The sequence below is a fragment of the Cucurbita pepo genome, chromosome LG01 (genome assembly GCF_002806865.2).
Source record: "Cucurbita pepo subsp. pepo cultivar mu-cu-16 chromosome LG01, ASM280686v2, whole genome shotgun sequence".
In the NCBI taxonomy this organism is placed as follows: Eukaryota; Viridiplantae; Streptophyta; class Magnoliopsida; order Cucurbitales; family Cucurbitaceae; genus Cucurbita; species Cucurbita pepo.
The window spans coordinates 18,126,259-18,151,892 of record NC_036638.1 but is presented as its reverse complement, the minus strand read 5'-3'; the positions used below and the strand labels follow the sequence as shown (position 1 = coordinate 18,151,892).

Sequence of the window (25,634 nt, the reverse complement as noted above, 5' to 3'; positions counted from 1 at the left end):
ATTATTTTTCCTTCAATTCCAAAACTCTAAGAACGAAGACTCAGAAATTTGGCCAATTAAAGTTTTTTTTTTTCCTTTTTAAAAAATTAATTTTTTTATAATTTTCAGACAATAAAAATTATAAAATTTTCCCTTTTGTTTCTCCACATCCCACTCTCACAACTGGGCTTGGCCTTCTCTTCCATTTTCTTCCCCTTTTTCCCCCCATTTTTTGTTCTTTCCTCTGTTATTAATTCATCCCATATGATGCATTTTTTATGCTTTTGTTCTTAATTCACTCTGTTCTTTACACTTTTCAGATCGTTCTTCTTGTTCTTCGTTGAATTCTTCTTCAGGTATCACTTCAATTCATTCTCCCTATCATTTTTTTTTCCATTTTTGAGCCTTTTTTTGTGGTTCTTTGCATTACCCATTTGAGATTTCTGTTCATTTTGGTGTTCTTGAGCCTTTTTTGTTTGATTTTCTCTGGAAATTTGTGTTTTAGCTACTTGGATTCACCTTAGAATGTTGTTTTTGTGTTTCCCCCATTTGGGTTTCTTGAATTTTTTGAGATTTTCAGAGGAACTCACTGATATTGTTACATGCAGAGCTGTTGTTGTTGTGTGTTTTCACTTTGTTCATCCATTATGAATCTCTTTGGTTGTGAAGTTTTAATAAATTTCCTGTTCTTAGTTTGATCAAAGATTCAAAATCTGTCTTGGATTCAATTTCTTGCAGTTTTCTTCAGAAAAGTAGCTTTTGATCCTTGCTCTGAAGCATTTTTCTAGCTCTATAATGTTTTTGTTGGGTTTAATATTGTTGGGTTATGTGTTTAGCTTTAGGGTTTTGTCAGTTCTTGATCAGTTAAGGCTATTGGCTCTGTATTATGTCTCTGCATGCTGGTTTTTATCTACCATTTAACTCCGTTTATGAAATTTGCGTTAGGAATCACGACTCTCCATAATGGTATGATATTGTCCACTTCGAGCATAAGCTCTCGTGGCTTTGTTTCGGGCTTCCCCAAAAGGCCTCATACCAATGGAGATGTATTCCTTACTGATCATTCCCTAAATTAGCCAACGTGGGACTCCCTACCAATAATTCTCAACAATCCTCCTCTTGAACAAAGTACACTATAGAGCCTCCTTTGAGGCCTATGGAGCTCTCGAATAGTCTCCCCTTAATCGAGGCTTGACTCCTTCTCTGGAGTTCTTGAACAAAGTACACCCTTTGTTTGACACTTGAGTCACTTTTGATTACGAGGCCCACAACTTATTTGTTCGACATTTGTGGATTCTATTGATATGGCTAAGTTAAAGGGATGGCTCTGATACCATGTTTGGAATCACGACTCTTAGTAGTGGTATGATATTGTCCACTTTGAGCATAAGCTCTCGTGACTTTGCTTTGGGCTTCCCCAAAAGGCCTCGTACCAATGGAGATGTATTCCTTACTTATAAACCCGTGATCATTTTCTAAACTAGCCAACGTGGGACTCCCTTCCAATAATTCTCAACAATCCTCCCCCTCGAACAAAGTACATGGTAGAACCTCCTTTGAGGCCTATGGAGCCCTCGAATAGTCTCCCCTTAGTCGAGGCTCGACTCCTTCTTTGGAGTTCTTGAACAAAGTACACCCTTTGTTTGACACTTGAGTCACTTTTGATTACGAGGCTCACAACTTATTTGTTCGACATTTGTGGATTCTATGGGTATGGCTAAGTTAAGGGCATAACTCTGATACCATGTTTGGAATCACGACTCTCTATAATGGTATGATATTGTCCACTCTGACCATAAGCTCTCGTGACTTTGCTTTGGGCTTCCTGAAAAGGGCTCGTACCAGTAGAGATGTATTCCTTACTTATAACATGATCATTTCCTTGCTTTGTGAGCTTTTGATATGTATATATATTTGATTTAGTTCTTGATTCATATCTTATGCAGAACTTCATTGGGTTGTTTGTATAACTCATCTGCTTCGTTTCTCGACGAGTTGAATGAGACGGTTTTCGAAGTTTTCGTTTGAGCTATATTTGAGCTGGATTATGTGAATGGGGATTCAAACGATGGGGTCTCAAGGCGGAGGTGATCCGAATGGCAAACAATCGCAATTGGAGCCATTGGTTCGACAAAACTCGCTATATAGTCTCACTTTGGATGAGGTCCAAAACCAGTTGGGTGATCTAGGAAAGCCATTAATCAGTATGAATCTTGATGAGCTTCTTAAGAATGTGTGGACCGCTGAGGCTAACCAAAATGTCGGTAAGGACAATGAAGACAATACTGTTTTGTCGAACCTAACGCCCCAACAACGTCAGGGTAGTCTCACGTTGAATGGTGCTCTGAGTAAAAAGACGGTTGACGAGGTGTGGAGAGACATTCAACAAAGCAAAGATGGTGAGGAGAAGAAGTCTTGTGAACGACAACCTACGTTGGGAGAGATGACATTGGAAGATTTTCTGGTTAAAGCCGGGGTCGTTGCTGAGACGTCACCGAATAAGAAAGGTGCAGGTCCTGTTGTTGAAGTCGACGCAAACATCACACCACAGTTCCCCCAACAAGGACAGTGGATGCAGTTCCCCCAAGTTCAATATCAGCCTCAACAAACAGCAATGATGGGGGTTTACATGCCGAGCCAGCCTATTCCCCAGCCGATGCACGTCGGGGCTGGCACCGTGATGGATGGTCCATATGTAGACAATCAGTTGGCATTGCCAACGCCATTGATCGGAGCGTTATCTGACACACAGACATCTGGAAGGAAAAGGGGAGCGTCTGAAGACATGATCGAGAAAACTGTCGAGCGTAGACAGAAAAGGATGATAAAGAATCGGGAATCTGCCGCTCGTTCACGAGCAAGGAAGCAGGTGATTTTTAAAAAAGCTCCTGTAGATTTAAAAGTTAGGAGCACTTCAATATGTATAACTTAGTTGCCACTTTCAACAGGCTTATACCAATGAACTGGAGAACAAAGTTTCGCGTTTGGAAGAGGAAAACGAAAGGCTCAGGAAACGTAAGGTTAGTGTTCGTCAAACTCGAACATGGCTGGATGTGGAATATATATACACACATATATATATATATAGATTTGCAGACAAAGGGCTCGAAACACGTGTCCTCTTATTAGGCAGTACTTTTAAGTTTCCTACATTGCTACCCGTCTTATGATTTACTAGATTCTGTAGGGTTCTTAACGAAGTACGAGGATGAACGAACGGTTTTAGATCAGAGTTCATCCTATAAGTTTCATGTCGTTTAATTGGATGCTATCACACTACAATCGCATCATATAGAACGAAGCATTCCTTATAAGGGTGTGGAAATCTCTCCTTAGTAGACGCGTTTTAAAACTGTGAGGCTGACGGTGATACGTAAATGGTATCTAAGCTAGACACCGGGCGGTGTGCCAACGAGGACGTTGGGCCCCCAAGAGGTGGACTTTGAGATCCCACATCGGTTGGAGAGGGGAACAAAACATTCCTTATAAGGGTGTGGAAACCTCTCTCTAGTAGACATGTTTTAAAATCGTGAGGCTGACGACGATACGTAACGGGCCAAAGTGGACAACGACCCTTTTATCCTATAGGTTGTTTATTTTTTCCTTTTGCTTTTTTGAGTGGATTTTCTTCCGGGTGGTGGTACATGGCTGTTGTGAGCTCGTGCCGTAAGGTGTTGGGTTAAGAAAATCTACTGACAGCATACTATAGCGAAAAGACGATTTTCTTGAAAACGCTCGACCAGACCAAATAAGTTCTGAGTTTAACCACTCGTTTGTTGATGCCAAATTATTGCTTTAACGGGAAGCGTTGAAACAATCGATAGAAGATAGGATCATAGGATTCGTTTAAACTGGATTTCGTACAATCATCGCCTACTCGATCTGAAAGGGTATCTTAAATATTTGTGGTCGTATCTACTTAAAGGAGTTTGTTTTACCTGTAGGAGCTGGAAAATTTGCTACCATCGACCCCCTCGCCCGAGCCGAAGTATCAGCTTCGAAGAACATCGTCAGCGCGGTTCTAACTTGGAGCTCGGGTTCTCTTCCTCAAACTGTATGGTTGGTTCTTGATAGTTTGTTTGTAACTATCATCAGGTTTTGTTTGTACTTATTTTAGTGCTCTGTTATATGAAGTGGTAGAGAGATATTCTAATGGGACCATTGGAGCTTTGTATGTCTATGATTTGTCATATAATTTTTTTTTTTTTGTTTGAAATTTTGAATTATTGAATTATACAAAATTCCGTCAACAAAACACGTGCCTCCAAATACTCGAACATGCTTGCCGGTGGTATGGTAATGCCTCTAAGTTCGTGAAGTATTGGTACCTATAGGGTCGTGAGATCCTACATCGGTTGGAGAGGGGTACTAAACCTTTCTTATGTGGGTGTGGAAACAGAGTAGACATGTTTCAAGACCGTGAGGCTGACGGTGTACATAATGGGTCAAAGCGGGGAACTAAACCTTTCTTATGTGGGTGTGGAAATAGAGTAGGCATGTTTTAAGCGAATAATAACGGTTAGCAATGTGTAACGACCGAGATATTGTCCTCTTTGAGCTTCCCCTAAAGATTTTAAAACGCATATGTTAAGGGAAGGTTTCCACACCCTTGGTGTTTTGTTCTCCTCCCCAACTGGTGTGCGGTGGCACTCTTTCCTTCCTTCGATTGGTGTGCGGTGTGGGACCGCCCCCAAATCCACTCCCTTTCGAGGAACAGTGAGAAAGTTGGCACATCGTCCAGTGTTTGGTTCTGATACCATTTGTAACGACCCAGATCCACCGTTAGCAGATATTGTCCTCTTTAGGCTTTCCTTCAAAGCTTTAAAACGCGTCTGGTAGGGGAAGATTTCCACACCCTTATAGATGGTGTTTTGTGGACATCACACAATGGCTTGGGTTGTTACAAATGGTATCAAGGCAGCCACCCGGAGGTGCAAGGTACTAGTCCGAAAAGGACTAGACCCTCTCTATAGTAGATGCGTTTTAAAATCGTGAAGCTGACGATGATACGTAACGAGCCAAAGTAGACAATATTTGTTAATGGTGGATTTGGGCAGTTACAAATGGTATCAGAGTTAAGCACCGAGCGGTGTGTCAGCGATGATGCTAGGCCCGAGCTCGATTAATTTAGAAATTTGAATAATTAAAAAAGAAAAATAAGTGTATTTTACCCGACAAAAATAGAAATAATAAACGGTAATTCTGACAATGAAACAAGACAAAGGATTGTTTTTCTATGTGAAAAAAAAAAAAAAAAAAAAAAAAAAAAAAAANAAAAAAAAAAAAAAAAAATTCAAACGCCGGTTGCTTTCATCCGATGCGTCGGTTAATTTAATTCAGGTCATGCACTCAATTATTCTCGATTCGGAAATCAAATTCTGCCACCGTATCCTCCGTTTTCCCTCGAAATTTCTCTGTTTTTTTCTTAGAAATTTCAAAATCTCAGTGTATACAAAATTCCTTTTCAATCTCTTTGCGTTTTACATTCTTGTATGTTCGTATGTTCTTCAATTTCGTTCTTCACTGTTAGGGCTTTTGTTTTGCATTTTGGGGAATTTATTTCTGCTGTCGGAATCGTGAAATTTTCTCCACAGAAATGTCGGCTTCGACCGTGTCGATAACGGCGAATCCGGCGGCGCGGAGGAGGCCGGTGTTGGTTTCGGAGAAGAAGGGGGCTAGTATTGAATTGTTGGCAACGGATGGCGCGAATCCTCTATCGAATACTGCTACTGCGGGGACTGGTGGTGCGGCCGATGATAAGGTCGCCGGTGGAATTGGTAGGGATATGAGCCATCACTCGATTAGAGGTGAGGTTGTTCTCGAGCGGTCATCTAGGGATCCACTTCAGATCAAGAAAACTGTTGCGAATTCCACCATTTCGCCGCGGCGGAGTAGAAAGGCGATTACGAAGCCGGAGAAGCCTCGATGGGCGACTATTCTTAGCGTCGTTACGAAGAATATTGTGCTTTTGATGGTTCTTCTAGGGTTGGTTCAAATGATTAGGAAATTAGCCCTAAAATCAGGGGATGGAGCGGTGGGAAATCAAATGGGGTTTTCGGAAGTTGAGGGACGGATTGCAGAAGTTGAAGCATTCTTGAAGACTACCACCAAGATGATTCAGGTTCAGGTGGAGGTCGTCGATCGGAAGATCGAGAACGAAGTTGGGGGATTGAGAAGGGAAGTTGACCATAAGATTGAGGCAAAAACTGCTGATCTTGAGAGCGGTTTGAAGGTGCTGCAGGATAAAGGGGAGGATCTGGAAAGGTCTTTGAGCGAGTTAACGGCCGTGGATTGGTTGTCGAAGCAAGAATTCGATAGGATTTACGACGAATTGAAGAAGGCGAAGAGCGGTGAAATTGATGAGCGGTTTGCAAATTTGGATGATATAAGAGCCTATGCAAGGGAGGTGGTTGAGATGGAGATTGAGAAGCATGCGGCTGATGGACTTGGTAGGGTGGATTATGCTCTTGCTTCTGGTGGGGCTATGGTTGTAAAGCATTCCGAGCCGTTTACAGGAAGAACAAGTAACTGGTTTTCGAGAAATGCAAGGAATGGAGTTCATAGAAATGCGAATAAGATGCTGAAACCGAGTTTCGGGGAGCCCGGGCAGTGCTTCCCCTTGAAAGGAAGTAGCGGGTTCGTTCAAATTAGGCTACGGACGGCGATCGTTCCAGAAGCTATTACTCTAGAGCATGTTGCCAAGGTGATGTTCTTATCCAAATATGTGTTTCTATATGGTAAATACTTATATCTTAGGATTGCCTGAAAATGAATGAGCATTTGTTAGTGTATACTGCCATGGCTTTGATTTAAAAGAAAAAAGATTGCACTGTATTCCATGAGTTGTGAAGAGAACCATAGGCATAGTTGAAAATGCAATGCTGGCACCTTATCTGCTTAGTTATTGTATAACAGCCGAAGCCTACCGCTAGTAGATATTGTCGTCTTTGGACTTTCCCTCGAGGTTTTTAAAACGCGTCTTTTAGAGTTACGCAACATAATCTGAATAAGTTTGGGTTGTTACAAATGGTATTAGAACCCGATACTGAGCAGTGTATCGGGGAGGTGCTGGGCCACCAAAGGGGGTGGATTGTGAGTTTCCACATTGGTTGGAGAGGGGAACGAAGCATTCCTTATAAGGATGTGGAAACCTCACCCTGATGGACCCGTTTTAAAACCTTCTGTTACGTTTTTCTTTACTGTAACAAGTTCTATCCTACAGACCAGCATAGTTAAGTGGGACACCATGCCCTCCAAAAGTTTTAAGTGGTGCTGTGATCTTAGTTTTAAATGGTGCTTACCCACTAGAGAGGGACACCATGCCCTCCGAAAGCGTTTCCTAATTGTGCTTCGGACAAGTCAGGTTGCACGTTTTTATACTAATCTTTGCGGGATATACACCGGAAAGGAAGACCTAGGTGGTAGGTGATTCAAAATCTCAAAAGGTATTGAGTTGGAATCCCATTCTAACTAAGGATTCTTGTGGTTCCGGAGAATCCAGCTACAGGAGAACCAGGAACGGAGAGCTTTCCCCCCTTTTCCGCCCGCCTCTTTGGTCTTAAGAATGCTGGTTTTAAGAATGAGTGATTGTCCTTCTCGACCCTTACTATAATGTCCCACATTGGTTGGGGAGAAGAACAAACCACCATTTATAAGGGTGTGGAAACCTTCTCCTAGAAAACGCATTTTAAAGCCTTGAGGGGAAGCCCGTAAGGGAAAGTCCAAAGAGGACAATATCTGCTAGCGGTGGGCTTGGGTCATTACACTTACTGCCCAACCGGATAGCAGACAGCTAATGCGTTCCACTTATTGAACAGGGTTCTATGGTCGGTTCGATATGTCGGTTCGATATTTTGAGTTGGGAGGGTTGTGGTTATGGATAATGCATATGTTATTTTAGAATGATGTACAAAAGTACCTTCTTTTCTATGGTGTGTATATGAGACATCCTTTGAGAAACCTGTAGTTGAAAAGGGTATGATGAAGATTGAAGATAGGGCATCTTCTTTCTACTAATCCAATATAGAGCTTAAAATATTCTTCAATGGCGTGTCTATGAAAAGCAAAACGCCCGTAGCCCAAGCCCATTGTTAGCAGATACTGTCCACTTTGGTCTGTTATATAGTCTGTTAGGGAGAGGTTTCTACCCCTTATAATGAATGCTTCGTTCCCCTCTCCAACCGATGTAGGATCTCACAATCCCCCTTGAGAGAGTTCCCCTCTCCAACCGATATGGGATCTCACACAAACAGTTTCTCGAAGTTAAATGGATAAATGCTTTAGCTTTAAAGAGGATACATTACGCTTTCGATAGATGTTTATATGTATTATTAGATTATACCATCTGCCAGCTTCCTCCTTTTTTACTCACTAGGCTTCACAATCTGGCTTCTCTGGACAGAGCGTAGCATACGATAGATCAAGCGCGCCTAAGGCGTGCAGGGTATCTGGATGGTTTCAAGGGGACGACGTTGCTGCCTCAGCTGCGAATGCTGAGAAGATGTTTCTCTTGGCCGAGTTCACGTACGATCTCGAAAAGAGCAATGCACAGACATTCAACGTGGTGGAGACAACAGGCTCCGGACTCGTTGACATGATCCGATTAGATTTCTCATCCAACCATGGAAGCCCATCGCACACTTGCATCTACCGCGTGAGAGTTCACGGTCACGAACCGTATTCTGTTTCTATGATGGCAACGCAGTCGTGATCGGACACAGCAGCCATGTATTGTGTTCCAAGTTTGTATTATCCTTGTAACTGTTACATTCCCTGTTCACTCTTAGAATCTTTTGGCTAGTAAGCACAGATGTTGCCTTTTACTCCTTTGTTTTCCTTCGGCATTGTAATGTGGGGTTATGTTTTGTTTTTTTTCAGCCTACGCTTCTCGGAGTCTTACACGTACCGAGCTTTAAATTCTAATCTTTCTCTCTCGACTCTCTAAACGAGTCTATGTAGATATCAGGTTGTTGTTTTTGTAAGTCTAACATGTGGGAGTCGTCGGGATTCAAACCGAGGATGATTGACTTAATCGATCGAGTTATATCTCGGGCGAATATTTTCTTACTTACCGAACTTTATTTTTGAAGTTTGTTTATAATACATTTTCTTTTAGTCAACAGTATTCATGGTCAAACCCGCTCCAAAACCAAACTAAAAGTAGAGACAGTATTAAAGTGAAGCGGAGTTTAGAATCTCGTACGAGTAACCGAGTCGATCCTTTATCCCTCCAACACTTTTGGCATCAACAATTTTTGTGTAAGATGAAGCATCAACTTTAGGTTACATATCTGAAAAGTTGCCCCAAAAAGGGTTACTTTGTAAATAAAAGAATCTTGTTGATGGGTAATGTTTGTCATTAAAAGAAGTTATTGTCCTGTTTTAAAACATTCTAAATTCTCGAGGACCACATTGTTATTTTAATAGAATATTAAGAAAACCCTTTATTTAAGGATCTACCTCTTTTATTTTTTTATTTTTTTTTTCTTTAGCTTGTAAACGAGGCAAACATTACCCCAACATTTGGTTCCCTTCACGTTTTTGCCTCTTAATTATTATATAATTAACTTTTGGCCCCATTTTCACTTTATTTGTTCTTTAATAATTTAAAATTTTATGAAATGGGTAGATGAGTTATGACAACGTTGTTCTTCCACTTTTTTATTATTATAAAAATTGTTTCGAAAAAAGGGTAATTTTTTTTAAAATAGTTCGGAAAAAGAATAAGAACCTATAAAAATCCTTTCTCGAGCTATATGCTATCAAAACTGTGATTGTTGCTTATTTGCTTGTTAGTTTATAACATTGCTTTTTTAAAACGTTTTCTATATTTTTTTTTATCCCAATTCTCTAAAATATCTTCGGGCATATGTCGCCCGTGTCAACAGTAACCCGAATTCTAGTTGGTTGACTTACTTCAAGATGAGAGTAAATATGAGATCCCCACCCTAGTCAGAGAAGAGAACGAAATATTCCTTCTAATGGGTGTGAAAATCTCCCTCTAACAGACTCGTTTTAAAACTTTGAATGAAGCTCGAAAAAGTCCAAACAAAATAACATTAGCTAACGATGAATTTGAACTATTACAAATGATATAGAATCAAGTACTCACTGTCTGCAAATGATTATACTTGAGTGAGCAGTTAAATAATATATATATTTCTAAGTGCTACGTTCATTAATTTCCATTGTCTTGAAATTTGAATTTAAAATATTATAATAATAATAATAATTATTATTATTATTATAATAAGTTTTAACCCATCAGGTTGGTCGTTCAAAATTACGTTCCTTGTAAATCGATAATATATAGTATTCTTGGTTGAGATAGATAAATAAATTATAAAAATAATTAAAATAAAGATTTTAAAATTTTTGAAATTTAAACAAAATAATTTTAAAAATTATGAAATTATGTCATAATTGTTTAACTCAAAAAAAAAAAAAAAAAAAAAAAAAAAANAAAAAAAAAAAAAGCCGAAAAGAAAGCACAACAAAATGAAAAGTTCCATGTGGATGCTACCCAAATTAAAGCATCTGAAATTGCTTCCCTTCAAAGCTCTATAAAAGGGGAAGAACAGAAATTTGAAAGCAATCCATTTACTTGGGAATTTGTTGCAATTTTATTTCATCTCTGCACTTAGTTCCATGAAATTGATCCATTTCTTCATTCTTTTGATGATCATTTCAAAGGATTTCAATCAAAAGATTTGATCCTTCGCCATTTTGCGATGAACATTTGAAGAACTTCGATCGAACAACTTCTCCAATTGTAGCAATGAAAGGATCAAATCACACACTGCGGAAATCGGCGTTTCTTCAAAGGTGATTTTGAGATTTTCCTCTCTACTTATGACCGTTTCTTTTTCGAGAATGAGAGAATCTAGAAACATTTTCTTTCTCGCTTTATTTTCCCGAGAAAATTTACCCCTCCATTTGCACATCAATCAAATCGATCGTGGTTATTATTATTATTATTATCCTCTTTTGTGCCATTTCTTTTCTCAATTTCAATGCATTTTGGAACAGCAAATTTCTCGGACTACTCCATTGAATATCAGACATTTTGCTTATTTCTTCTAGAATCTCTAACATTCAATTTCAGGTTCTTTTTTCTTTTCTATCATTTCAATTTTCTATACTGCGGAAATCGTGGAAGTTCATTTTGTTTTAATTCTTCTTATATATATATACCGACAGTTGACTTTCTCGTGAATAAGAATAGCCCCCCCACTTGTCAACCTTGTCATGGGTTGCCACTTTGGTTTTTAATTTGATCAAATCTGTTCCTCCTTGAGCAAATCTTAATTTTGAGTTTTGCTTCTTTTTGTGGTAATATTGGCGTTTTCTTTGGATTTATTGAGTTTTTGGTCTCATTAGATCATTGTTGTCTGGTTGGTTTCCTGTTCTGTCTGTGTTCTGTTCATTCAAAATAGATTTGAATCTCTAGCTTCTTGATTTGGATTATGTCTTAACCATTGGCTTCAGTTCAATTTATTTTCATTGGCAATTGATTTGTAAGAAGATTATTGATATCATGGATCAGGGGATGGTTGCTGGTGTTGAGTCCTTGGTTTCTTGACGTTCTTGAGAGTGAAATTTCAATTTATGTTTGCTTCGATTTGTTTTGCTGTAGATCTTCGATTTGGGTCAGTGGAATTGATGAGAAATTCCAATATCGACAATGACTTTCAAAGAACAAGACTCAAGAAAGAAGGTGAATGATTCATCAGCTCCCTTTCTCTCTTCCCATTTTTTGGATCCTAAAGTTTTTTTTGTTGTTTTTTCCTCTTGAATTTGTACCTTATGAAGTTAGTATCATTAAATATCTATTTCTTTTTCTTCCTCTGCTTTCAGTCCTTCATTAGAAAAATATTTGCCATGGGAGAAAGAAATGGGAAGAGAGAGTTCAAAGGTTCATTTGAGTCCACTGGTGAGTTCCAAAAGGGATTAACTTAACATCTTTCTTATTTTATTTTTATGATAAAGAAAGAAATATCACCATAGAAAGCAAAGTTTTATTCAGATAAGTCATTGATGATAATTTTGAAGTAGCTTTTTCAATGAAGAATATATTCAATTCACATCTTTAAATTAGTGTGAGAAAGGAAGCAAGATTGGTATAGTTTCTCTACTTGATATTGTTCCTTTTCCAGCTATTTCAGAGTATTTTTTGATCAGTTGGTTTAAACTATGAAGTTTGATAAGAAGTGAGTGTCCTGTTTGATTATCAGGAAAGGGCTTAGAATCGATTTCCGATCTAGAGCTAGATAGTGCATTCTTAGGCAGCACGGATTCTCTAATGAGTCGTGATCAAGAAGAAGTTCAATCCTTCCGGTATTTTGTTATGAGATTGCTTTGATTTTCTTTTGTTTTGATCAGATGATGAACTTTTAATCTTTTTGTGCATTAACATTTCTTTTCCCTGCTGGGATTTGATTCAGTGTTTTTGTTGCAACGTGGAATGTTGGAGGAAAATCTCCCCATACTAACCTCAATCTGAACGATTTTATTAAGAACGACGATAGCGCTGATATTTACATATTCGGGTATGTTTTCTGCCCCTCCCTTTTTCCTTCTTTTTAAGAACGACAACATGGAATATGTTCATTCATCTTGCTGTGCTTTGAAAGTTCTTTTCCTATCTTTTCTTTCCAAGAAACTATATTGGTTTGTTTATTGAGTAGACAACAATGCCAACTTTGTTCACGGCTCAAATTTCCATTTTATAATTTTGGAAAGGTGTGAGATCCTACCTCAGTTGGAAAGGGGAACGAAGAATTTTTTATAAGGGTGTGGAAACCTCTCCTTAGCAGACACATTTTAAAACTGTGAGATTGACGGCAATATGTAATGGGCCAAAGTAGATAATATCTACTAGTGGTGGGCTTGGACTGTTACAAATGGTATCAGAACCAGACACCGGACGGTGTACTAGCGAGGATGTTGGCCCCCAAAAGGGGTGGAGGATTGTGTGATCCCCCATCGGTTGGAGAGAGGAATAAAGCATTCCTTATAAGAGTGTGGAAACCTCTCCCTAGTAGATGCGTTTTAAAATCGTGAGGCTGACAGCGATACGTAACGGACCAAAACGAACAATATCTACTGACGGTGGGTTTGGGCTTTTACAAAAGAAGTTCCAAAGCTCTTATTCTTCCAACGAAACTATGGATAGTAGCCTCTATCTGCCACTCCCAATCAAATTTTGTCATCTGATTCTTTATATTTCCAATCATTCAAACGGTTTGATGTGTTATTTTAACTTCTTATATCATCAGATTTCAGGAAATTGTGCCTCTAAATGCTGGAAATGTTCTCGTTATTGAAGACAATGAGCCTGCTGCAAGATGGCTATCCTTAATTAACCAATCATTGAACAATCCAATAAATGGCTGCTCAAGAGGACCGAAACCTGCCACTGGTTTTAGCGGTTCTAAATTCTTTCCAAAACCTTCTCTTAAAAGCATCAGTAAAACTTTCAGGACTGTAAGTAGAAGGAAGCTAAAAAGTTGCAATTGTACGCCACTGGAACTTGAAAGGAAACGCAGTAAGGATTTCTGGTTTCGGTGCCAACCATCACATGTGAGTGAAAATGGTATTTCTTCAGAAGAAGATGAAGAGGAGGATCCAAGCGTCTTTGATATTTCAGAGATTTCCATTCCTGAAAGCGGTAACGAGATGAAGTATGGTCTCATTGCAAGTAAACAAATGGTTGGCATTTTTGTCACAATTTGGATGAGGAAGGAGCTTGTTCCATATGTTAGCCACTTACGAATTGCAAGTACCAGTCGTGGAATCATGGGATGCCTCGGCAACAAGGTAATACTTAATATTTCGAGTTCCCTTGTCTACAAATATGGGATAATTCTGCTTAGTATTTGTGAGATCTCCCAGCATTCCTCGAAGCATTCCTCGTAAGGGTGTAGAAACCTCTCTAGTAGACGCATTTTAAAAAACTTTGAAGGGAAGCCCGGAAGGAAAAGCTCAAAGAGGACAATATCTATTAGCAGTGGGCTTGGGCTGTTACAAATGATATCAGAGCCAGACACCGGGCGGTGCGTCAACGAGGATGCTGGACCCCAAAGGAGGTGGATTGTGAGATCCCACATGGAGAGGGGAACAAAGCATTCCTCATCAGGGTGTGGAAACCTCTCCCAAGTAGATGCATTTTAAAAAACCTTGAGGGGAAGCCCGAAAGGGAAAGCTCAAAGAAGACAATATCTATTAGCGGTGAGCTTGGGCTGTTATTAATAGTATTAGAGCCAGACACCGGGCGGTGTGCCGGTGAGGATGCCGGACCCCCAAAGGGGTGGATTGTGAGATCCCACATGGAGAGGGGAACAAAGCATTCCTCGTAAGGGTGTGGAAACCTCTCCCTCGCAGAAGCGTTTTAAAATTGTGAGGCTGACGGTGATACGTAACGGGCTAAAGCGGACAATATTTGCTAGCGGTGGGCTTGGGCGGTCCATATTGTTTCATTCTGAAATCGTGAGGGTCGGTTCTTGTCTTCCAGGGGTGCATTTCAGTGAGCATGTTAATTCACCAGACAAGCTTTTGCTTCATCTGCAGCCACTTAGCTTCAGGAGAGAAAGAAGGGGATGAACTCCGGAGAAATTTGGATGTCATAGAAATTCTTAAGAACACTCAGTTTCCAAAAATATGCAGAACACCTGACGGTCGAATGCCAGAGAAAATCCTTGGACACAAGTGAGCATCTTGAACTGAATGATATGAAAAAACATATACATATAAATAAGAATAACACTGTTTGTTACTGAGCTTCTCATTTGTGTTGATGAAATGGCTCTAGACGAATAATATGGTTAGGAGATTTGAACTATCGGATAGCTTTGAGCTACTCGGATACTCGAAGGCTTATGGAAGCAAATCACTGGGATGAACTTCTTAACAAAGATCAGGTAATCGTCCTCTAGAGTTGTGGTTGAAGTTTGAGATTTTGAGCTTAAAATCAAAGATGTTTTGTGCTGATTCTTATGTTTTGGTGGATGTTATAGCTAAAGATCGAAAGGGATGCAGGGCGAGTGTTCTATGGATGGAAAGAGGGAACAATTTACTTCGCCCCCACGTATAAATACTACTACAACTCCGACACGTACGCCGGGGACTTGAAAAAATCGAAAAAGAAGAGAAGAACACCAGCTTGGTACGTATGACATAGAAAATCATACAAAACCTTGTTCTAATCAACCCTCATAACACACCCTGAAAACTCATAGAAGAATGCAGGTGTGACAGAATTTTATGGCACGGTGACGGCATACGACAACTTTATTACATTCGTGGGGAGTCCCAATTCTCCGATCACCGCCCCGTTTGTGCAACATTCTTAGTCGACGTCACGGTCGTCGAAGGAGGGGCAAAGAAGAAAATGCCTGGCTCCAACATGAAAGTTGGAGCTGAAGAAATACTATCAACAAACAGTAGTTACTACTACCCCTAAATGTAAGTAGTCTCAATTTGTTGGGTTATGAATTTCCTTTTCAAACACATTGCACTCTTCCTTACTTTTACTTACATCCATCAGGTCCTAAACGCTCAGTAGTTTATTCTAACCATTCATCCCAAGAACACAATGATTCGTCGAAGTATTTCCCGACACCGAAACTAGTTGTAGAGATCGTAACAAAACCAGCAAGTTGAGTTATATTAGTAGATCTCTCTATAACTTTCTTAAGTCTATCATCTTATGATGATGATGATCATCAAATCATCAAATCATCAGCCATGGATGCAGACTGTTGCTTATAGGTGCATCACATCAGATTGTAGCCAATTGGCAACCTGAAAAGGGGAAGAATAGTTTAGGTAAAGGAAAGATTGATTTATTTGAATGTAGCTCTCAGTCAAACATAGAGAGGAAAAGTGATAGTTTTTTAAGCACTGTGCAGATTGGTAGCAGTAGCATTTTTGTCAAGGAGTATAGAACAAATTTCTTTTGCTATTTTGATCACGTGCATGACCACGTGATGGCAGGTGAACAAATTATTGTATAATTAGCAAGAACTCCTCTCTCAAGTCTTGATTTTGCTTTGGAAATTGGAAGTTCCTTAAGTCAAACATAGATCACATGGCTCAGCTCACACCCACTAACCCTTTGGATCTGTCTTGAAAACTGTGTTTGATCTTTACAGACTAATCCAGGCCATTCATTTTTTGAAAGTTTTTAGATTAATTGCACACCACACCCATGTAGTTATTTATTTTGCAAATCTACCCTTGTAGACCTTAAAGTTTACACCTTGAAGTCCTCGTCTTCTGTTCTAATGTACTGTTGTCGTATGATATTGATTTGTATAATGGAGGTGGAGAGATTTACACTTTTGACCTCTTAATCGAGTGAATATGTCTTAACCAGTTGAACTATTGTCTTCTGTTCTAATATACTGTTGTTGTATGATATTGATTCGTATAATGGAGTTGGTGAGATTTAAACTTTTGACCTCTTGATCGAGTTATTGTCTTCTGTTCTAATGTACTATTGTCGTGTGATATTGATTCTTATAACGGAGGTGGAGTGATTTAAACTTTTAATGTCTCGATCGAGTGAATGTGTCTTAACCAGTTGAGTTTTAATTGTTTCTGTTTTATTGTACTCTTGTCTTATGATATTGATTCTTATATTGGAGGTAGAATGATTTAAACTTTTGACCTCTTGATCGAGTGAATGCTTAAATTGACATATGAGTCGGTTTTAACAAAAGCTAGCCGATATAAGGGTATATTTTCAAGTTTACAAGGACATTTCGAACTTTTTTTTTTAGTACAAGGGTCTGATTTGTAAAATACATGAGTTTTTAGATTAATTGCACATCACACCCTTGTAGTTATTTATTTTGCAAATCTACCCTTGTACACCTTAAGTTTACACCTTGTCTTCTGTTCTAACGACTGAATGTGTTTTAACCAAACCAGTTGAGTAATATTTAGATTGGCATATAAGTCGGTTTTATCAAACCTAACCGACAAAAGGGTATATTTTCATGTTCACAAGGGCGTTTTGAACTTTTTTTTAATACAAGGGTCTGATTCGTAAAATACACTACGTACGGGAGTGGTTCGATCTGCGAAATATACAAAATACAGGGGTGTAACTTGTAAGTATTCTGTTTAGTGAAACAAAGAAAGGCAGTTGAAGACAAAACTAGAAAACTTGTTGAATTATATAAGCAGGCAGACCACTAGTTGTTGGAGTTGCAAGACAAATAAGACATTGATTCTCTCAGAACTCACAAAAAAACATGAAACCTTTGATCTGCAAATCATTGCTTCCAGTTCTCTACACTTTTCTACTGATGCTTCCTCTCCATCTTCACACTGCTGCTCTGGCTGCAAGAACACTCCTCCCATCGTCCTCGTTTCGAGTTGGTCATCTTCATCTACCTCTCACAGTTCGAAAGCTCCCCGAAACGCCATCGTCGACTTCCTCGAGCCTTCGACAAATTCCTAAAAGCGGCCCGAATCCTACACAGAACAAGTAATGAACTCTTAATCCTAGTTTAATGTTCTGTGTTTGTGTTAATGTTAGACTCATAGATTCTTTGTTTCATCTCTTGTTTTGTTCTTGAAACAGATTGAAGCCAACAAAGTTGAGAAGCTAAATCTCAATGGAATCATCGAGACGAAGAACACAAACCCGACGTTGCAAGGAATCTCGAAGCCAGCCATGGTAGCTTCCTTTTTATACTGAGAAAAAAAGATTCATAGCTATAGAAATACAGTACTACTGACTGTTACATACAATGATCTGATTAGAAAGTAGCTTCTTGTGTATGTGTATGTGTAGATCTTCAATGTTAATCAAGTTTTGATCTATTTCTTGAAGCCGAGTCGAGATTTTCGTGTTAAATCCGAGACTCGTTCCTATTAGATTCGAGCTCGATCCTTGTTCATAGCAGAAGATGATGAGTTATAATGGAAAGGGATGAGAAGAAAAACTGTCCCTGAATGATATCATTTTCAAAACAGGTTAAATGATAATGTTATGGATGAGGGATGCCATAAAGTCTAATCCATACTTTATGGAGGGCCCAAACTTTGAGGGTTGGGCTAAGGCTATTTGGATTTTATAAAGTTGTATACTTTATAATAATAATTCATATAGACATGTCTTTGTCTTCAAATAATTTTGAACCCAATTTGTATAGGGAAGGGAGGAGACCTATATGGAGCGGAGTTTACATTTACGCTTGGTGAAGCTATCGGTTTCAAGTTGCTTAGGACTGTTAGGTTGCTAGTCTTTCAAAGTCATTGGTTCTTTTTCCTCGTTCGAGAATCTCCTCCAGTAACGTTTTCATTCATCTGGAATCTGGGTTCTTCTATGTCTTTGACGTTCTTTTTTCTAGTTCAGTAATATGTTAATTTTTTATATTTTGGTCGATATAATATTTGAACTAATTGAGTTATGTTCATATTGACAGAATAGTTAACCAGAGAGATAAGCTTAAGAAAATAAGTATGTGGACAGGAATTAGAAGAAATAAGTTTGCTAACGAGTAATATTAGGTTAGGGTAGGAAAAACATTTTCTTTAGTTCATTTTACGTGACGTCGAGAAACTTTACTAAGATTTATGTAATACACAGATAGACTGGAGACGAGAAAAATTGAAGACAGTACATAGATACTTTTTAGTATAATCGGGACGAGACGACCTGGTAGACTACAATGACGTATCAAAGTAACATCTGTTGGATGATTGAAGTCCCGTATTGGCTAAGTCCCAAAGTAAAGTCATAAGAACTTATATTCAAAGTGGACAATATCATACGATCGTGTTCACATGAAAAAACAAATAGAAAAAACAAATATACTGAGTCCTCTTCCATGAGGTAACATCAAATGGGAGCTTGACCTTTGACCAAATTTTTATGAAGACTTTCCATCGCCTCTTATTACTGTGGGGTCCACCTAAAACGTGGCACACTTAGACAGTTAGGATTAAAGGATCCACACGTGGGTTATAGGGCCTTTTGTCAATGCGGCGGCTGCGGCCTTTTTCCCTTGCTTTTAAATCCACTTTTGGAAAATCCTTTGCATCCGAGTGCCTTCTCGTCCTCGATTCTCACAATTTGCAACTTTTTTTTGGTATTTAAAGACTTTTAATTTAAGATAAAAGGAGTTTGTAAAAATAAATAAAAAATAATTTTAAAAAAATAAAACTCACGTGATAATTACTCATAAATTATTTTAATTAAATTAATATTAATTTATTAATCAATTTAAACATAGTTCAACTCCTTCAAATATATATTTTATATCTATTTATTACGAATTCAATAATTTACATAATTTAAGAATAATAATATGTATGGTTGTTTTAAATAAGTTTATGTTCGGTATAAAGTTATTATAATATACCTATTTTAATATATATATATATATTCATCTTCTTTAAAAAATTTAATATATTATATTTACTTTTTTTCCTTAAATGTTTTAAATATATATTTAAAGGAGAAAAATAATTATAATTTTAGACGAAAAGTCTGTTTAAATGTAGTTTTTAAAGGTTTAAAAAATATTAAATATAATATTATAAATCTTGAAATACCAATATATATTTTTAAATAAATAGCAAAATTTAAGCAATTTTTATAATTTAGGTTTTTAAATTAATTGAGAGGTGCCTCGAAGTCAAACCAGAGTGTTTGTGCTTGTTAGTTGACCCGTCACTAACATTCTCACGAACGGAGAGGAATTTCTCATTTAGACAGAAAATTGGAAATATATTTTTTTTAGATAAATTGGGTCGAAAACAGGATTATATAATTAATTAATTAATTTTGAGACTCTAATTGTAATGTTTAAATTAATAATATGTTGTAAAAAAATTTGATTTATTAAGATTTTTTTTTTTACAATTTTTTAATAAAAATTATATTAAAAAATCAAAACTTTAAAATAAATAGAGAATTGGTCGATGATGAAAAATAAAATAAGTGGTAGAATACACGTAGACATCTCTATTGAAACCTCCCATGGCTCTCACCACGAACCTATTTATTTATTTATTATTTATTATCACATTTTTTCCTTTAGAAATAAAATTAAAAAATGATTCTTCAAATTTCGATTGTTTTTATTCAAAATTTCACTAAATCTTCAAATCTTTTAGTGACATCACATTTTTCATTATTTATTATAATTTAATTAATTAAAATATTAACATTTGGAACCGTCATTTTTAGATGGTTGAACTGAACAAATAAAATATATGACAACTCATTACCGACCATTAACAAAAACGCTCGTTCATATTTACAAATAATAATAATAATAATAATAACTTTCCCAAATAAATGGAAACATTTATAGTAAAATTTCATGCAAAAAAAGATTTTTTTTTTCTTTTTTCGAATAGAATCCACTATATTTAAAATAAGTTGAATTATATTATTATTTTCCAACTAAGCCAATATAGTTTATTTATTTAACGAAGGAAATTAATTAAAACCAATTAATGATTGGGTGCCTTCTATTAATAATTTAAAACTATTATACATTTATAAATTTTAGTTTTTATAATTTTAAATCTTTAATTAATTCCAATTATTTATTTAATTAATTCATCCTATGTTGTGATTTTTGAAGTCTGATATTTTAGTTTTACGAGCGGAAAAAGCTAACAAACCTAATCCAACTCAACTCGAAAATAGCGGGTTTGGTAGGGTTGAGTTGTGAGCATTATTTGGGTCATTCGACTCGTCAACCCAGCTAGCTCGAAATTTCGGATTGGTATAAAATATTCATAACCTGACCAAACTTAATCAAACTCTCGAGCAGTCCTAAGAAACATGCCAACTTAATTGTAGCATTCTCGTAAATGGATGGTGTCTCTACTTTGACGTTAAAATGTAATTTGACATAATTTTTCATCGAGAAATTGAAAAATAATTTATATAATTCATTATAAAATAAAAAAAATTAAAAAGAAAAAGTGAGATAAACGATAAAACGACATGTCGACCATGGGATGTTAAGATGAGAGCAAAACAGAGGAAAATAACTCGATAGGCAAAATTCCAATAGCAGCCTCCATGGGGTTTAACCGCGGTTAGAAGAATTAACTCAACCACGGTTAAATACTGGAGATCGTGTTAAGTCTCCTCCTTCCCTGAGATTTTACTGTTTGTCTTTTGCATTTGAGGACCCACCAGTTTCTCTCTCATCTTTTATTTCTCTCTAGTTTCAGAGAAGTGGATAACAACAAAAGCCTCAGCACCGTCACTTCGTCTCTCTCTCTCTCTCTCTCTCTCTCTCTCTCTCTTTGTGCTGTGTTTGAAAAGTTTGAGCGGTGAGGAAGAGGATTTTCAATGGACTTCGGAAGGTAATATTCAATTTCAGGAAATGATAGAGCGTAATTCTTGTACTATTTCGGCTTTTTAACTGGTTAATTTTGTTGTTTTTGGTTTTACTGCTGTTTGATTTAAGGAGCTTGAAATTGCGGAGTGATATCTGTTTTCAGTCCGATATGGACGTGGTAGTGGTTGTGGCGCTATCTGTTCATGATTTTTTTGTTCATCTGCTGAGTTTTAGTTTTGATTGTGTTGATCCGTTGCTGTGGTTATTGAGTCCGGAGTTTGCGGTTGGATGTTTTTGGTTATTTTTTACTTTCTGAATTGTTTGTTATCGACTGAGATATGCGGTTTTTCGGCATGTTGTTTTGACGAACTATAGGCGTTTTGTTTGATATAAACTGCTGACTTTCTTTGCAACTTCTGCCACTTGTCCTCTTCTTCAACGCCCTTGATCCTTACGTTACTGCTTGATTGTCCTCATTTCATTCTCATTTTTCGGGGATGGGATAAGATTTTGATCGACTCCGAGTTTCTCGATCTAAAAGCAGCTGGTCATCTTCTTTTTTCATTTAAAGCGAAGAGTTACAGTCGGCGTGAATATGAATTCATGTAGACTCTCAAGTCTATCTCTGTTTCTGGTCATAAAGGATAGTTTAGTTTTGCTTTAGAAATGGAGAAATTTGCTGGAAATTCTTGGGGGAAGATTATACTCGAATGAATCAAACGTGGCGTTTCTTACACGCAGAGTTTCCAATCTTAGTGTTAAGGGTATGGATTGGAAGCGAAACTATGAGCGCTTGAATTTCTTGCAATCCGATACTCTATGTTGATTTCTCCTTTTTTGACGTTGAAAATACATCTCACGATAATTAAATCTTGGATCTATTTTATATTATCTTCTGATTCTCTTTCTCTTCTTTAATATGTTTTTATTTATCCTTTCTTTAAGTGATTAAATGACGATTTCTCTGCTAGTATGAATGTTTGTTTTCCACACTGAAAAATATTTAATTAATCGGATTAATTCGCTTGTGCATATAGCTATATGTTTCTTCTACGCTTCGTTTCTTTTATTTATTTAATCTGATGAGTTTGACTTTATTATTGTTATTTTTTAAGTTTTATATTGCAGCCATAACCAATTCAAAGTAATCGTGCTTCTTGAGGTAGCATTTAAGTTTCTAACAAAGTATTGGGTTGTTACTTTTTCGACAGGATATCATGAATGAACGATTTTCTGGAATGTTTCGCCAGAACTTTAAATTCTGTGGACCGTAAAATCCTGTTTTGTTTGAACAGTGCTTAGATAAGAGATCAATCCATCCACCACCAAGTGGTTTCAAGCCAACGATAGTGAGGTTATTTCAATGATGAACACCATGGGAATCTTTGAAGATATTGGCTTTTGCCAAAATCTTGAATATTTTTCGGCTCCTTCTGGGGAACAAGAGATGGGTCGGGAGCATGAAGCAGAGGCTACTTTGGAGGAAGATTATAGCGATGAAGAGCTGGATGTTGATGAGCTTGAGAGAAGGATGTGGCGTGATCGGATGCTTTTGAGGCGACTCAAAGAACAAAGCAAAGAGAAGGAAGGGGATGATAATTCAAAGCAGCGTCAATCCCAGGAGCAAGCCCGAAGGAAGAAGATGTCTCGGGCTCAAGACGGTATCCTGAAATATATGTTGAAAATGATGGAGGTTTGTAAAGCTCAAGGTTTCGTTTATGGGATCATTCCTGAGAAAGGAAAGCCAGTGAGTGGAGCTTCTGATAATCTTCGTGCCTGGTGGAAAGAACGAGTCAGATTCGATAGAAATGGCCCAGCAGCCATTACCAAATATCAGGCTGATCATGCAATTCCTGGGATCAATGATGACTGCAATACAGTGACATCCACTCCCCACACTTTACAAGAGCTCCAAGATACAACCCTTGGATCACTTTTGTCTGCTCTGATGCAGCACTGTGATCCACCCCAGCGTCGTTTTCCACTGGAGAAGGGCGTTTCCCCACCGTGGTGGCCTACTGGAAACGAGGAATGGTGGCCTGAATTGGGATTACCAAAGGACCAGGGGCCTCCCCCTTATAAGAAGCCCCATGATCTGAAGAAGGTTTGGAAAGTTAGCGTTCTCACTGCTGTGATTAAGCACATGTCGCCCGACATTGCCAAGATTCGCAAGCTTGTTCGTCAGTCTAAATGTTTGCAAGACAAGATGACTGCAAAAGAGAGTGCTACATGGCTGGCCATTGTAAACCAGGAAGAAGCCTTGGCCAGGACATTGTTTCCTGATAGATGCCCACCTGTGTCGATCTGTGGGAGCGGATCTCTTTTAATCAGTGACAGTAGCGATTACGATGTTGAAGTAGTGGAAGACGAACCAAATGTCGAAACAGAGGAAAGGAAGCCTCATGATCTCAATTTCTTTAATATGGGGGCTCCTGGACCTAGAGAGAGGCCAATGATGCCACCATTGGGACCTCAGATAAAGGAAGAACTCATGGAGAACAGTTCAAACTTTATTCAAAAGAGGACTCTGATTACTGATGAGTCAAATACAATGATGCCTCAGAAGATATATACTTGTGAATATTCTCAATGCCCATATAACAGCTTGTGCCTCGGGTTTCTCGACAGGACTTCGAGAAACAACCACCAGTTGAACTGCCCATTTAGGAGTGATTCTTCCCCAATATTTGGCATCCCAAACTTTCTAACTAACGATGATAAATCATCTCCAGTTCTTCCCTCCTTTAACCATTCCAAGCCTCCTACCCGGCCTATGAACCCAACTCCACCCCTCAGAGTATCAGGCCTTGGACTTCCAGACGACGACCAGAAAATGATCACTGACCTTCTAAGTTTCTACGATTCTAACCATCAACAGGACAAGATTTTGAATTCCGGGAACGTCGAAGCAAGAGCCGATCACAACCAACAGCTGCCAAAATTCCAACTCCAAGTTGATGATAACTTGTATTGCCAAGGAGCAATGGTGGGGGGAAGTAGCATGCCAATGCAGCTCCCTGATTTCTCTTCCACAAAAGTCCCATTTGACGAATACAAGACGTTCGATTCTCCTTTCGGCATGTATCCTAACGATAACATTCCCGACTTCAGATTTGGTTCTCCGTTTAACTTGGCATCAATCGATTACCCAGTAGACCCACCATTGCCAAAGCAAGATACACAATTGTGGTACCTTTGAGTCGAAAATACTTCAAGCTCGGATGATCGGAAGTAAGCCCAAAGGCCAGCCATCTTCATGCCATTAAGAAGGTGCATTTTCTTCCCATCTATATGCTAGTTGTTTAATATATATATATACATACATACATATATATACGCTTCTGTGTGAGCATGTACTTAGATGTTCTACAGCTACAATCTTTAAGGCTTTTTTTTACATATAATGTAGGATATAATGCTACTGAGTGTAGTAGTAAAGTTAAAAAAAAAGGTCACTAATTCAGGAATCTTAAGCTCTCAATTAATACTGTATTTCTGGGAACTTTTAGTCGTGAATGAAAGTAGCTGTTGCTTTTATAATGTTTATAATTTTGGATACTTTCTTAAACCAATTGATGGAATATTATTTTATTTTTTGCTGGCAATATGTCATTATATCCATCAAATTCCTTTTTCAGTTATTTAATGAAAGGGAGATTGAGATATGTCGGCCTCTATTCAATAAGATTATAATTGTAAATGGTTGGTTACTTCTATTTTATTTATTCATCTTATTATTATTATTATTATTATTTAATGACCTTGGGTTATTTTATCCATTAATCTATACACAGCTATATGAGTTCTGTTTCAAAATAAGATGGTTTTTATACCCTAATATATTATCGTTATGGTGATACATGAATAATTTAATATATGTATCTACTAAATGAATCTAACTCTCGATGGTTTTTCATATAGATATTATACTCATTTATAAATCTAAAAATATATAAAAGAATTATATATATAGGTTACATCGGGATGTTAGAAATTTGATCTTTCAGTAATATTGTTACTTTTTTTTTTTTACGAGTCCAAGAACAACTCCCTTGGTTATTTTAAGGTCAAACCACTATGATCCTCGATTGACCGACGATCAAACTACTAAAAAAATTGGGTTAAGGATTATACAATTCGGGCATGCACACTTTACTACAAATTTAAATAATATAAGAAAAGTATTAAAAATCATAAAACTTATGTTAAAAAATTATTCGAATAAAGAAAATTAATTTTTCTAATAAGGTGAGTTCGATTTCAATTTAATGAATAATCTTTGAATCTATTCAATTATAGTGCTGTTCCTATGAAGATATATAATATAAAATTGTC

General features: G+C 37.5%; 4 protein-coding genes across 10 annotated transcripts; all 4 read left to right on the top strand.

Annotated features, from left to right (window-relative positions):
- Positions 1-125: 125 nt before the first annotated feature.
- On the top strand, positions 126-4,187 carry LOC111781230 (ABSCISIC ACID-INSENSITIVE 5-like protein 2). Of its 2 annotated transcripts, XM_023661721.1 has the most exons (4): positions 126-335; positions 1,926-2,848; positions 2,928-2,999; positions 3,924-4,004. In XM_023661721.1, exons 2-4 carry the CDS (start codon positions 2,033-2,035, stop codon positions 4,002-4,004), a joined length of 969 nt encoding a protein of 322 aa, XP_023517489.1. In that variant the 5' UTR covers positions 126-335; positions 1,926-2,032. The 2 variants fall into 2 exon arrangements, with proteins under 2 accessions (XP_023517489.1, XP_023517482.1); XM_023661714.1 differs by lacking the exon at positions 126-335 and having other exon boundaries at positions 2,033-2,848; positions 3,924-4,187.
- A 1,126-nt stretch (positions 4,188-5,313) lies between these two features.
- On the top strand, positions 5,314-9,067 carry LOC111809702 (SUN domain-containing protein 1-like). The gene is made up of 2 exons (XM_023696091.1): positions 5,314-6,682; positions 8,381-9,067. The coding sequence occupies exons 1-2, from the start codon at positions 5,576-5,578 to the stop codon at positions 8,687-8,689; spliced, it is 1,416 nt and encodes a 471-aa protein (XP_023551859.1). The 5' UTR covers positions 5,314-5,575; the 3' UTR covers positions 8,690-9,067.
- A 1,440-nt stretch (positions 9,068-10,507) lies between these two features.
- On the top strand, positions 10,508-16,060 carry LOC111782934 (type I inositol polyphosphate 5-phosphatase 10-like). Of its 4 annotated transcripts, XM_023663895.1 has the most exons (11): positions 10,508-10,803; positions 11,615-11,695; positions 11,836-11,911; positions 12,213-12,315; positions 12,423-12,527; positions 13,257-13,797; positions 14,492-14,685; positions 14,789-14,897; positions 14,994-15,142; positions 15,226-15,441; positions 15,524-16,060. In XM_023663895.1, exons 2-10 carry the CDS (start codon positions 11,663-11,665, stop codon positions 15,437-15,439), a joined length of 1,524 nt encoding a protein of 507 aa, XP_023519663.1. In that variant the 5' UTR covers positions 10,508-10,803; positions 11,615-11,662; the 3' UTR covers positions 15,440-15,441; positions 15,524-16,060. The 4 variants fall into 4 exon arrangements, with proteins under 4 accessions (XP_023519663.1, XP_023519593.1, XP_023519805.1 ...); XM_023663825.1 differs by having other exon boundaries at positions 15,226-16,060; XM_023664037.1 differs by lacking the exon at positions 15,524-16,060 and having other exon boundaries at positions 15,235-15,355.
- A 5,078-nt stretch (positions 16,061-21,138) lies between these two features.
- On the top strand, positions 21,139-24,890 carry LOC111799261 (ETHYLENE INSENSITIVE 3-like 1 protein). 3 transcript variants are annotated; one of them, XM_023682751.1, is made up of 2 exons: positions 21,139-21,324; positions 22,595-24,890. In XM_023682751.1, the coding sequence occupies exon 2, from the start codon at positions 22,663-22,665 to the stop codon at positions 24,496-24,498; it is 1,836 nt and encodes a 611-aa protein (XP_023538519.1). In that variant the 5' UTR covers positions 21,139-21,324; positions 22,595-22,662; the 3' UTR covers positions 24,499-24,890. The 3 variants fall into 3 exon arrangements, with proteins under 3 accessions (XP_023538519.1, XP_023538505.1, XP_023538513.1); XM_023682737.1 differs by having other exon boundaries at positions 22,511-24,890; XM_023682745.1 differs by lacking the exon at positions 21,139-21,324 and adding an exon at positions 21,436-22,063 and having other exon boundaries at positions 22,511-24,890.
- The last annotated feature ends 744 nt before the right edge of the window (positions 24,891-25,634 follow it).